This window comes from Alternaria metachromatica (genome assembly GCF_023757995.1).
Source record: "Alternaria metachromatica strain BMP 0045 chromosome Unknown scaffold_33, whole genome shotgun sequence".
Taxonomy (NCBI): Eukaryota; Fungi; Ascomycota; class Dothideomycetes; order Pleosporales; family Pleosporaceae; genus Alternaria; species Alternaria metachromatica.
The window spans coordinates 25,070-38,091 of record NW_026055524.1 but is presented as its reverse complement, the minus strand read 5'-3'; the positions used below and the strand labels follow the sequence as shown (position 1 = coordinate 38,091).

At 54.4% G+C, this 13,022-nt stretch overlaps 6 protein-coding genes across 6 annotated transcripts; 3 read left to right on the top strand and 3 right to left on the bottom strand.

The window, feature by feature from the left end:
* Positions 1-265: 265 nt before the first annotated feature.
* Positions 266-2,195, bottom strand: J4E83_009459 (uncharacterized protein; the record flags this gene model as incomplete). Its single annotated transcript, XM_049336345.1, has 3 exons — positions 266-1,218; positions 1,292-2,038; positions 2,177-2,195. 3 exons carry the CDS (start codon positions 2,193-2,195, stop codon positions 266-268), a joined length of 1,719 nt encoding a protein of 572 aa, XP_049184444.1.
* A 3,307-nt stretch (positions 2,196-5,502) lies between these two features.
* J4E83_009458 (uncharacterized protein) lies at positions 5,503-6,519 on the top strand (the record flags this gene model as incomplete). The annotated part of the gene is made up of 2 exons (XM_049336344.1): positions 5,503-5,763; positions 5,812-6,519. The coding sequence occupies 2 exons, from the start codon at positions 5,503-5,505 to the stop codon at positions 6,517-6,519; spliced, it is 969 nt and encodes a 322-aa protein (XP_049184443.1).
* A 1,033-nt stretch (positions 6,520-7,552) lies between these two features.
* J4E83_009457 (uncharacterized protein) lies at positions 7,553-8,979 on the top strand (the record flags this gene model as incomplete). The annotated part of the gene is made up of 2 exons (XM_049336343.1): positions 7,553-7,780; positions 7,849-8,979. 2 exons carry the CDS (start codon positions 7,553-7,555, stop codon positions 8,977-8,979), a joined length of 1,359 nt encoding a protein of 452 aa, XP_049184442.1.
* Positions 8,980-9,350: 371 nt separating this feature from the next.
* Positions 9,351-9,689, bottom strand: J4E83_009456 (uncharacterized protein; the record flags this gene model as incomplete). Its single annotated transcript, XM_049336342.1, has 2 exons — positions 9,351-9,397; positions 9,494-9,689. 2 exons carry the CDS (start codon positions 9,687-9,689, stop codon positions 9,351-9,353), a joined length of 243 nt encoding a protein of 80 aa, XP_049184441.1.
* A 323-nt stretch (positions 9,690-10,012) lies between these two features.
* Positions 10,013-11,645, top strand: J4E83_009455 (uncharacterized protein; the record flags this gene model as incomplete). Its single annotated transcript, XM_049336341.1, has 3 exons — positions 10,013-10,157; positions 10,344-11,176; positions 11,226-11,645. The coding sequence occupies 3 exons, from the start codon at positions 10,013-10,015 to the stop codon at positions 11,643-11,645; spliced, it is 1,398 nt and encodes a 465-aa protein (XP_049184440.1).
* A 227-nt stretch (positions 11,646-11,872) lies between these two features.
* On the bottom strand, positions 11,873-12,996 carry J4E83_009454 (uncharacterized protein; the record flags this gene model as incomplete). The annotated part of the gene is made up of 3 exons (XM_049336340.1): positions 11,873-12,025; positions 12,089-12,825; positions 12,888-12,996. The coding sequence occupies 3 exons, from the start codon at positions 12,994-12,996 to the stop codon at positions 11,873-11,875; spliced, it is 999 nt and encodes a 332-aa protein (XP_049184439.1).
* Positions 12,997-13,022: the final 26 nt, after the last annotated feature.

The window sequence follows — 13,022 nt, the reverse complement described above, 5'->3', positions numbered from 1 at the left end:
ACGCTATAACGCTGCAAACAAAACGAAACAGTGTGCCTCACGAGAGGGTTGCTGAGTATGCTCGGTAAGGCGTCAGGCCACGGGCGGGGGAAAACGTGGTTGATCGAATGCGCTAGCCCCCTGTCATCTCGAAGATGCGTTTGACACCGCGTCTAGACACCCGAGCAACAGCTGCAACAACTCCGACCATGAAGGCAGCACGGAAAGACAGTACAAGAAGACTTAATGCAAGAACACAGACGGCCCACCCCGTCTCGTCCGGTTGCTAGATGCCATTGGCAACAGGCGGCCCTCCCACCCGAGGGTCCCCAGGAGGCAAACCTGGGACTTTGTGCGGGTGTGGATGCGGAGGATGCGGGTGGTGCTGGCAGCCATGTGGACAAGTAGCTATCGGTTCGTCGTAATCGTCGTCGTAGTACTCGTCCTGTGGATCCAGCGACCCTTCATCGTCGCGTCGGTCGTAGCCGCCAGGCGGAGGGTTTTGGTTGTGCTGAGCGTTGTTGGCATTGTTCTGTGCCTTCTTGCTCGCCTTCTTGCCCTTTCGTCCCTTCATCCTGGCCTTCTCCAACAGCCGCCGCTTCTCTGCCAGACGTTTGCGCTCCTTCCTGTCCTTGATCTCATACTGCCGAATCAGAGCCATGGGAGGATGGCCAAATATGTCCTCGTATTCGCAAAATTCGCATATCCACGGCTGACTTGGCGGGTTGTGGAAGTTGGCGTACTCTTGCTGAATGCGACGCTTGCGGGCAGCATACTCATACAGCTTTGAGGCACTACGTCGTGGCTTTCGAGGCGGCGGTGCCTGTTGCGGTGGTGGAGGTCCGGTCGGACGTCGTGCAGTCCCATTGGGCAGGGGCGGTGGGGGGTATGCACCTGCTCCGTTCATGTTGGGGCTGGTCTGAGTGCCCTGGGTAGACACCATGGGCGCATCGGGGCGCACGGGGGGCCGTGAGCGGGTGGCTTGGGGGTGGGGTGAAGGAGAGGCAGCGGCATTGGGGTACGCGCCAGGGGGTTGGGGGTACTGGCCGTTTTCCTGGCCCGGCCAGACCATCTTGTTGGCCGAGTCGGAGCCGCAGGTGAAAGTGAATTGGGTCTTGCTGGCAGTATGCTTGGCGGCTTCCTGCTGCAGAAGGCTCACGTTTTCGTTGCCCGGGGGTGGCGGGGTCGCGTTTGCGTTGGCAATGGCAGTGGAGATGATGCCGCTTTGCTCCGGAGGTCCTAGAAAACAAATCGTTAGCGCACGGACTCTTTTAGTAGTAAAGACGTATCAATTCCCGAGGTGACACCGTACGTTTGCTGTTCCCTTTGGCGTTGGCGAGATTGGTCGAACTAGCCAACACGCGCCTTTCTGACCGTCCCGAGCCAGATCGGCCGAAACGCCCTCTGCCTGCGCCTGAGATGCCGGTTCCAGAACTTGTCGCGTGTTGGGGTGTCGAGGGCGCCGAGCCGTAGTAACGCGCGATGCCGTCCCCGTCGTCCATGGCGCCTGCCTCGTGAACTGGTGCGACACCCATGCCAGTCAGATCCGCGGAGAGGCTCGCGTGGTGTGACCCGTTGCTACCCATGTTGGGGATTTTGCGCTTCTTCTTGTTGTTCGTGTTCTCGAATGACTCGTAGCCATCGACCGAAGACGCAGGCGAACCTGGTTTGCGATAGGCACCAGTCGCACCCGCTGCCGGCTTGCCTGACGCTTGTCTGCTGTACTGATAGCTCGGGGACGACGGCAACGGTCCGTTTCGGTCGTCCTCTTCCTCCTCGCTCTCGACCTCGGAATGGGTATGGCCACAATGACAGGCGTGGTGGTCGTTAGCCCCAGTCCTGTGAGGTCTGACGCGCTCATCGGCCGTGTATGGCGGGTAGTTGAAGAGCGGCCCTGTAGACGGCGGGTTGTGCGGGTACACGATCGTCTCGGCCTGCTCGGGGGACAAGCGGGCGCGTAGAGAACGGGCGGGCAGAGGGCGAATGGGCCGGTCGGGGTACATGGAGGATGATGTGTCGGGCGAGGAGCGCAGCGGCGAAGAGCGGTTCCACTCGTAGCCTGCGAAGGGGAGAAGCGATGTCAGATATCTGGAGAGACCGGGGAGGAGGCTCAGACGAGGCATGTTGGTGCATCATGGTGGCAGAAGGAAATGGTGAAGAGCGTTGCAGGCTGCCCGCAACGACTTCCTTTACTTACCCGCAGTCGCCGCTGCCATGGTGGCAATCCTTCCTCCGACGTCCGATCACCAAGACTGTGGGGTGGACGTGACTCCCAGCAGTCCTACTATCTCCAAGTCGGTCCCTCTCGTGCTGTATTGCCCGTATTAGCAATCATCCACGCGCAGTCTGTATCGCCGGTGCACAGCCGCCTGGGGAACACGGGGTCTCTCCCAAACAACGTCGAGACGGGGTGTGGCGGTTCCGGAGCTCTACGCACCTTTTTCGAGGGGTTTGTGTGAGGGACGGTACTGGTGGCCAGTTAGCGGAGAACCCCTCTATTGCTCGGCGATGCTAACACTGACAGTATACAGCTGACAACAGCTCCAAAAGAACCAACAGCGACCAGATCACGGGGGAAAGATTGTGTCTCGAAGGTGGTTGGAACGAGTGACAGTGTTGATGATGCGTCAATGCCGAAGACGTGGGATTGGGGTTCGCCCGCCGCCAAGCCAACACAGGCACTTGGGCTCAACTGATGTGGCCTCGGGCTCGCCAAAGCAGGGTCCGTACTAGTGTATATCGCGATGAATCGAGTGACGAGGTCGCAGAGCAGATACGACGTGTTCAGCGACGGCAGCAAGAAACAACAGAGCAGTGTATAGGTGTATGCACAGCTGTCGGAGGATGGCGACGTAGGCTTGCATGCAGGCTGTCTTGCAGTGACCGTGCTGGTGGCGCTAGGGCGAGCAGGGGATTGATCATTGGGGATTGTACCTGGCCGTCCGACAAATGATAGCCATGCCTGCCCTTCTCGCCTCTTTCCTCGGAATTCTTTGCTTTCTAATCGTCTCGAGAATTATCCAAGTGCCGTTGCGCTTACGTCTCAACCCCCTTGTGCTGCCCGACTCGGAACACGTCCACGGTATTGGAGCCTGCCGAGACGTCCGCCCGCACTGTCACCGCCCATGCTTCGTAGTGAGGAGCAAAGGCCACACGCACAAGACTTGGTGCACCATGTTCCATCTCTTGCAAATAGGAGTACACTTGAGATGCTGTCATTCTCGCCTGCTCCAAAGCTGTGATTGCAATAAACTTTGCATTAGTAGAACCATGACTTATCTATCATGATATACCCATAGATAGCGACGTGACAAGTAGCAAGGACCATCTGAAATCAGGTGAACCCCCAGGTGCAGCGATGGCGTACAGGTAACTTCCTCTGCAAATATATGTGTGCTGCCTCGCACGTAGCCATAATACATCGACTACGCCGAGTAGATGCACAGGGAGGATAAGTTATCCAAAGGGATTGGAGACTAAGTCGCTCTCAGTCATATGCTTGGTATCGGATTTGCTCCGGTACCCCGTCGTACCTGCATCCGTGAGCTGACCCCGCAGGCACATGGCAAAGCCCAAACACCAGACCCAAGTCACGTTCCCATTCCATGACACTCCACAATGTCCATGGACCACAGCCGGGACCCTTGCCCTTGGGTTGCCCTTAGTGATTTTGGCGGAGCGTTCTGCATGGGGGCAAGTCCTATCGATTGCTTGCAGCTGGGCTACGTCATCCTCGGTTTCAAAGCTAACGACTCCTAGGCCATCGGAGGGGCAGTTTGGCATGGCATAAAGGGGTTCCGGTACTCGCTTCACCACCACGTCGTATAGCCAGAAGGTGCTCACAGCTCCAACAGCAATTCTCCGCATGGCGAGCGACGCGTCGGTGCCATTGTCGCCCTGAGAACGCGCGCTCCTGTCCTTGGTGGTAACTTTGGAGTATGGGGTGGCCTCTTTAGCAGCTTCGATTGCGCTGTGAAAGGCATCAGGTGCGGAGGCTCCTCTCTGGCCAACGAGGAATCCAAGTCGCGACGAAAAATCAGACACATACTAATTGATACATTTGCAGGAAGAAGGACGATCCGTGGAATGCCATCATCGGAGGCTTCTTCACTGGAGGCGCGCTGGCGGTCCGAGGCGGCGCCAAAGCCATGCGCAATAATGCTATCGGTTGCGCCATCCTCCTGGCCGTCATCGAAGGTGTCGGTATCGCGTTCAGTAGAATGTTGGCTGAGAATACCCGGCTCGAAGCACCACCACCACCACCTATCTGAGGAACAGCTGTCGCCGCGGAACAGAACAACTGACACCCATTGGATGTCACTTATTCGCGTTGCTGTCACTTGATCTTATCACTGTATTGGCGTTTACGGAAAACGTCATGAACTGATACCCAGTAACTTTCTTCAAGTCGGGATTTAGGAACTGTACTGGAATCAAGGATGGCGTTGTATCTCTGGGCAACAATGGGTCGTCTTTGCGCATGTAAGCCAGGAACATGGCTATGTTTGCCTTTTCAGGAGTGGTATACATTTTCTGATGAAACCTACGCCGCATAGTCCCTCCAGCTGTAGCTTAGGTACGTCCTTCAGTCCTGGCCACTGATGCCCTTTGCAGGTTCTCAAGTCAGCTTTGCTTTGCTTCGCTGTTCACGCAAATGCTCACTGGTGACGCACGAAGACAGGCCTGTTGATGGCTAGCAAGATAAGCTGAGATAGCTAACATTCGCTCGGGACTAACCGCATCATCTTTACCAACATTGCAGCTCTACGCTACGACCAGAAGAGGAAGTGTACGAAGATGAGGTCAGTGCACACATACAATGTGAGACCGCTTTTTGCTTTTGAGCCACGTGCAGCGCTGGGTGGAAAGCTTGACACTCCAAAAGAAAGGACTATTCTATGCAATCAGCGGTAAGTCAATAGTCCGCAGTCTGTTCTTGTCGCATTGTCCAATCGCACATTTCGTCCTGCAACGCGCGGCAGGTCCCTGTCACCATAACGTCGCCGGTAACAAAAAGTGTCCGCTTTGTAGCCAGTATTGTAATTGGTGGTTGTACTGTTGGGTCGTACTGGCGAACCGGGCTTCAGTACCATGGTTGCACTGATGCGTACAATTTCCCAGGCGAGAAGGTCATCACACCGGTACTTATATCGTCGCTCCATCCGCAGCCTTGCGAGCTGGTGTTGTGGCGCTTCGTCCTCTTTCACTCGTTCTTCCTACTCCAGCGCAATCGCGCGTTCCTCTCGCTTACCGCGACTGCCCTGGTGGTCAGCTTCCCTCACCTCCCTCGTCCCTGCCTACAACACTCGGGACCCCGCTTACGTTCCACTCTTTTGCTTGACGCATCCTCTCACTAGCTTGCGTGGGTACCTAATACTCACCTTCTCGTTTCCAAGGTTGATACCGCCTTTTCCTTGCCTTGGCGATCCAGGGTATAATTCCAACTGCCGCATTAAAATATTTCCCTTCCCCTACTCACTCCCACGGAATAAAGAGGCGAATACGCCTTCAACTTCGCCCAAGATGATAATCGGCTATGACGGGCCTTGCTACCACATATCAGAGGTATGCCTAAAGGAGTGGGCATACTGGGGCTATCAACCTTCCTTGGCCACCAACATCGCCTTCGCTGCGCTGTTCGGTATCTCGACTATCGCCTACCTTGTGCAGGGCATTATGGGAAAGAGATGGCTTGGCTTCACTGTCGCAATGGGAACGGGTTGCGCGATCGAAGTCGTCGGCTATATTGGGCGCATCCTAGCACATGCAGATCAGTTCGCTGAGGTACGTCTGTGGATTGTATCCGTCGATTCCGGGACTGACACGACACAGAACCCTTTCCTAATCCAGATCATTTGCCTGACCATTGCACCTGCCTTCCTCGCTGCCGGCATCTACCTCTGCCTCTCGCGCATCGTCACCACTGTCGGCCCACAACACTCACGGATCAAGCCCCTCTCATACCCCAAGATCTTCATTCCCTGCGACTTCATCTCACTTGTGCTTCAGGCCGCTGGCGGAGGTATGGCTAGCGTCGCGACACACAACGGCGAGAACCCGGAGAAGGGCAACCACATCATGGTCGCCGGTCTAGCCTTCCAAGTCGCAACCATGCTTCTCTTCATTCTGCTGGCCCTTGACTTTGCATGGCGCACATACCAAGGAAGAACATCTCTAGGCCAGATATCTCCGGATCAACAGCCAGCTATCATCCGCCGTTCATGGCCGTTCAAAGCTTTCCTCGTAGCTCTGTCGCTTTCTACCCTCTGCATCTTTACAAGGTGCGTGTTTCGCGTCGCGGAACTGAGTGAGGGCTGGGAGGGCCATATTGCCAACACCCAAAAGTACTTCATCGGATTGGAGGGTGGTGTCATCATTGCGGCAGTTCTGCTCTTGAACTTGTGCCATCCGACTCACTGCTTCAAGGATGTAGATGATGTACGAGGAGTGCAGTTGCAACGTCTCCCTGACGGAAGCACTACGGAGTTTCCAGGACTCAACCAGCTCAGCGGTATGCAGCAAGCACAGAAGTGGATGTGAGGTCTCTGCAGAGGTACCATCGACCTCCTCGGATGGCGTTATGAGCAAGGCCTAGTGCCAAGTGGGCTCTGATTTCCTTCTTGTATGATATATTTAACCTCATGAATCTGTAATTGATTTCACTTTTGGATCAACACAATCAAGTTCGCACAATTTATGTGATTGTCATGTGAAGGGAAGCAGTGTCACACGATACTCGTTCATACACTCACACGAGCAGAAACTTGGCGTTCTGAGTTGGCCTTTAGCCTCGTATAGGTCTTCAGAGATCTGTGTGTATGTGTAGTGAGGATGTAGCAACCATGCACAATAGCTTCTACATACGTTTTGTTCTAGGTTTCATCAAAGCGTGTTGCTATATGCGTGACTATAGACATCTCTTCTTAGTAGTCCAAGGTCTCTAGAGAAAGCATGACTACTCCTGAGTGCTCTAGTCTTAGCTTTGCTAGTTATAGAGATGCTTTCGCGCACACGACTCTGTAGTGCAGTATACGAGTCTTTGGCTATCGCGCGTAGTCTGCATGTATTTCGAAGTATCTACACAACTCAAGGAGTTGAATGGCTTGAAGCCTACTACTTCCGCGTCAATTTGCATTCAGGATGTAAAATTTCGGTGTTGAGGACTTCAGTGACTTTTTGGCGGCTCGTTTGACGTACCCACAGCGCGCCCGTCGACCTTCGGAAACCCCACTGTCTCTCACTCTTGCGACCATTGGAGGGCCTGGTCCACCTTGTGACACTGCGCTCGGGCTCTTCTACCTGTCCACCTTTACCTTGGGGAATACCACGCGGGCGGTCAGCCGCTAGCAGAAGGCTCCCAGTACTTCCCTATATAATCTCTTCACCTGTCTGCTCCAACACTCCTCCACACTCTCCACTCTACAAACATTTGGGTCACCTGGTAACTGACAACAGTGCTTGCCTTGCATACATAATCCCCTTGCTTGTCGCCTCTAGCCTTCGGCACTCTTCTCTTGCTGTGAGCATTGTCACCATAAGGCCTTCGGTACCCGACAACAACCCATCACTCAACATGAACCAAGCAGAAGATGTCGAAGTCGTCCTCGGCCATGAGCGTCGCTACAAGTTCCACTCTGGTACTCTGGCGCGTAACTCCACCCTCCTCGCCGATTTGTTGACCGAGTGTAACGCCGTCAAATTGAACACCCGCGCCAGGAACGCGGGTATCAAAACGCGCTGGATGATCGAACTCAAGGACCTGCCTTCCGAGCAACATCCTGCCGGTCGTCTTGATCTCGTGGTATGAAACTATAACCCCTGTCCTATCCTCAAGTTACCGATAACAGTCGCTAACAACGATGTCTCCAGGAACTCACACCAACTGCCGAGCGAGCCGATGGTCGCAGCGGCCTAATCGTCAACGAAAACGGACGTATCCCCCAAGCCGTTAAGACCTTCCAGCACTATGAAAGCATCTTCTATGCCTTCTACAACAAAGAGCTCAAGATTGCTGACACCGACATGTCCGCCGCCCTTCATGATTGCTACCAGCTTCTCAAGATCGCCGACTACCTAGGCTGCACCATACTTATCTCCAAACCCATCGAGATCGCCCTCCTGAAACATGGCCAGGATCTCTTCCGCGCCATACAGAAGAAGCCGCACGCATGGATCGAAATGTCATACCGAATTCGCAGCGAACTCATCTTCCGCGAGTGTATCGTCCACCTAGTCGGCAACTGGAGGGTCTTGAAGGCTTCACGCAGCACCCTAGATTACCTGCGCGAAGTCCCCGGTCTGCGCGGCTTGCTCGAGAAGTACCACCGCGCGATGCTCGGCCAGTGCAAGGCCGTCGAATTAGCTGTCATGTCCCTCTACCCCGGTACCATGCGCCTCCCCGTCGAAGACCTACCCATCAAGCGCGAAGCCTACGCCAAGGACATCCTCGTCTGGATGGCACTGACCTTCTTCCGCCACTGGATCGGCCAGCGTCTCATCATGGACAAAGGCCGACACGCTCCCGACTGCGGTTTCGAACTCTACAAGGCGATCGGCACAGGAGGAGATTCCTACATGGACAAGTCTGTCATCAACCAGTTCCACACCAAGTTCCCCATGACGAAGAAAGCCATGAACGTGCTGGAGAACCATCTGCTCGAAATCAAGGAGTGTATGAAGACCGTCGTCGACCAGCATAAGATCCTCAAGTCAACCTGCCAGTTGGATATCCATCGCTTCCCTGTTGAGTATCTGACTTGCACTGAGTTCGATAAGGGAGATTACCCGTGGGACAAGGACAGCGAGGGTCCTAGGGTGCTTCCGGCAAAGAGGGCGTACAAGCCTGGTGGCAATGACATTGCTCGCAAGAATTTGGATACCGCGAGAATGCATCAGGAGAGGAGCATGAGTATGGAGGGTGACGAGGAGGAAGATTCGGTCGAGTTTGAGAGTGATGATGATGAGGAGGATACCAGGGGTAAGCGGGCTAAGATTGATTAGGTTTTGAATTGAGGTATCCGCCAGGCGGTACTTTTGGGTTGGTTTTGAGCTTCACAGGATGCCGTGAGGACCTCCTGGGCGTTGTGTGGTTTTTTCAAAAGTGAGGGTTAGGTTGGTATGTCGGCGTCAAACGGGTCCATGGCTGGACGGAAATACGGTATTGGGTTACTTGTAGTCGGCAAAAGGGTCTGTGAGGGCATGGAAATTTCTTGATAATGGCTCGACTGCCTCCACGGTTAGACAAAAAATGATGATTCTTGACTGTATTCTTATGGTGTATTGAAGTGAAAGGGAGTATTCTGACTTGATATCTCCTTGAATCCGAGTGAAAGCTTCATTCCAGTTATCTCCTCCATGTCCCCTGATATCCTCTACTCGTCATCGAAGCCCGTTGGTCTCGGCCGTTGGCCCTTTGGTACTGTGACAAGTCAGTAAACCGTCTTCTTTCTCCATGTTACCCTCTCCTCGGTCCAACGATCGTCCTAGCAACTAGTTCTCTCCATCCGCCACGTACCTGGGTATGTCATGGGGATCTTGGGGATCTGCTCCTCGCCCATATATCTCCGAATCGGGGGAACGGTAACGACCATTATGGGACCAGCGCATCCGACCATGATGGAGTAGAAGTATGCGGGCTTGTTGATAGAGGCCCATTTCATGTAGCGCAGCGGCTGCTGGAAGAAGCGCGGGGAGGGGGGAATGCCGGACATGGTCGCTGTATTGCTGCTGATATGTAAGCGCGTGATTTGGAGTCGCGAGGCAAGTATGCGCGTACGTAGACTATCCCTCGTCGGTTTTCGGTAGGTCCGGTAATCAGCAGGCTCAATGCCTCAGTCTGGTGTCGCAATCGCAAGTTGTCGGCGCGAGTCTGGTGTTCGTGAGGTCGCAGCCCGTAGCTCACTCACCTCCGCACTCCAATCGGCGTGCAGCGATTTTCCGGGACCGATGGGCTTGGCAAAAGCATACGTATCTCCGTTACAGCTCTCCACACGCTGGCGCAACTCGACAAGTCCAATCTTCGATCAACCACAAGATGAGGTGGTTACTTTCTTTTACCGTCGCCTTCGTTTGGTCGGTGGTGGTGCAGGCCAAGAGTTTCACTGGCAACCGCTTGCTGGTTGTGTTGGAGGAGCAAGCCGAGAGGGAGAAGTACAGTGTGTTCCTGGAGGACTTGACGTGTAAGTTATGAGTTAGTTTAATTGTGGCCGGAGATGTCGTGGTATCTTCAAGTCGCGCAAGGTGCGATGCAAATACGAGGCATTGGCAAAGCTCCGTAGCCATCGAACTTGCAACTTGGCCTTGCGCAGCAGATGACGCTCAATCAAATCCACTGATAGTGAGCCAATGCTGACACGACTGTATAGCCCGGGGATATACCACATCTGTCGAATCACCAAAAGAGAGCAAGCTCTCATTACTGAAGCACGGCGAACGAGCATACGACCATGTCCTCCTCCTCCCCGGCAAGTCGAAAGGCCTCGGCCCTGCCCTCACAGCGAACAACCTCCTCGAGTTCATGAAGAAGGATGGAAACATTCTGGTTGCCCTCTCGAGCGAATACGCTATCCCTACCGCCGTCCAGGCCATGCTTCTCGAAGTCGACATCAACATCCCAGCGGACAAAGGCGCATTGGTCGTTGACCACTTCAACTACGATGCGTCATCGGCGAAGGAAGAGCACGACGTATTGCTCCTTCCATTCCCCAAGTCGCTTAGGCCAGATGTCAAGAACTACTTCGCTGGCGAGGGATACATTGCCGTGCCACGCGCCGTCGGCCAGGCTCTCGGAAACGAATCGCCTCTTACCTCGCCTATCCTCCGCGCTCCCAGCACCGCCTACAGCTACAACCCCAAGGACGAGGCTGACGGTGTTGAGGACCCCTTCGCGGTTGGTGAGCAGCTGAACGTCGTCTCTGCCATGCAGGCGAACAACGCGGCGCGTCTGGCAGTCGTCGGCTCAGCCGAGATGCTCCAGAACAAGTGGTTCGCTGAGAAGGCCAAGCTAGGCGACAAGGCTATCACGACTGGCAACCGCGAGTTTGCGCAGAAGCTTTCTGAGTGGACCTTCAAGGAGACGGGTGTGCTGAAGATTGGCAAGCTCCTCCACTACCAGGACGAGGGTGCCAGCAAGAAGTTGAACACCAGCACTGCCATTCCTGAGAACAACCCTGGCATCTACCGTATCAAGACCGACGTCGTAAGTTTATGTTGAACCGCGTTTACGACTAAGGTGCTAACAGACACAGCACTTCCAAGTCGAGATCTCCGAATACACGAACGATCACCTCGCTCCCTTCGTCCCCTCGCCCAAGGATAACATCCAGCTTGAGTTCAGCATGCTCTCGCCCTTCCAACGCCTGAACCTCTCCCCGATCGCACAAACCGCAAACGCGACGATCTTCGGTGTCGCGTTCAGGACACCCGATCAGCACGGGATCTTCAACTTCCGCGTCAACTACCGCCGCCCATTTGTCACCAACATCGACGAGAAGAGGCAGGTCACCGTTAGGCACTTTGCGCACGACGAGTACCCGAGGAGTTTTGAGATTAGCGGTGCGTGGGTCTGGATTGGCGGTATCTGGGTCACCGTTTTGGGCTGGTTGGCATTTGTGGCCGTTTGGCTGTACAGTGCGCCCAGCGAGAAGAGCACAAAGAAGACGCAGTAGATGGACTACACGGTTTTGGATGGGAACTTGGACCGGCTATGTGTGTGTAAACAAAATACTCCGTCGGCGATGCGCGGTATGTATATTATGGATGAAGGGCAAGAATGACCCAAAATTTCGCTGCGAATGGAATACCAAAGAATACCACAGTCTGTTTCAGACCTACCATTTTCATTCCCTATGTTACCCTCGAAAACTTCACTCATCTGTTTTATGCCACCGTCACCTCAAAGCTTACTCTGTTCCTCCAAGACCCGCGGATGCGCTACCTTGCCAGGCTTCAACTTGCTCCAATCCTTCTCATACGCCTCTTCCACGTCCGGATACGGTCCTAGCGGCGTGATACTGAGCGGGTTGATATCGCCATGACTCTTCGTATACTGTGCGCGCAATCAAAGTCAGCCATCACAGCACCCTGCACGAACCCGAGCAATTCCACTCACATTCTCCTTGATATGCCTGAAATCCGTACTCTCTTTGAACCCCTCGACATTGTGATAGAGGTTCTTGAGCCAATTGTTCAAGACAGGGTAATCATGACGTATGGAACCCAGATTCGTTTTGAAATGCTGCGAGTATACCGTGTCGAAACGGACGATCGTCGGGTAAGCCAGGAGATCCAACTCAGTCAGCTTATCGCCCAGGATATACGGTCCGCCATTCTTGTGTACCAACTCTTCCAGTCGATTCAGCGCAGCAAAGAGCGGAACAACGCCCTTCTCGTAACCTTCTTGAGTCGGTGCGAACCCGGATTTATACACGCCCGCGCAAATCAGCGACTGCAACCACGGACTGATCTCATCAATCTTGCCGCGTAGCTCCTCAGGATAGAAATTCATGCCCACAAGCTTTCTCTCACTCTCCAACACGGAATCAAAAGCCCGCGGTAACCACTTCAACATTTCCGCACTCTCATTATTCACTATTCGACCGCTTTTCTTGTCCCAGAGAAGGGGCACGCTGTATTTCCCCTTGTAAGCTGGGTCGTCGCGGAAGTAGATCTGGTGCATGAATTGGCTGTCGAAGAGGTGGTCGGGTGTTGCGTTGGGGTAGCTGGCGTCGAAGCGCCAGCCGGGTTCGCCCTTTGGGTAGGGGCGGACGATGGAGACGGGGAGGTAGGGTCGGAGGTGGTTGAGGTGACGGACTAGGTTTGGGCGGTGGGCGAAGGGGCAGAAGAGGCCTGTGTGATACGTTGGTGTTAGTGTTGCTTTGGTATGGTGTTATGGTTCTGTGTAGGCTTACCGATGTAGAGGTGGTATCTGTCTTTCTCGGGTGGGAATTCACCTCCCTCTTGGATGACGCCGTGCCAGCCATCGTCGGTGCCGTACTTGTGGATTTCCTGGGTTGACATTTCGTGTTGATGGGATGGATGGATGA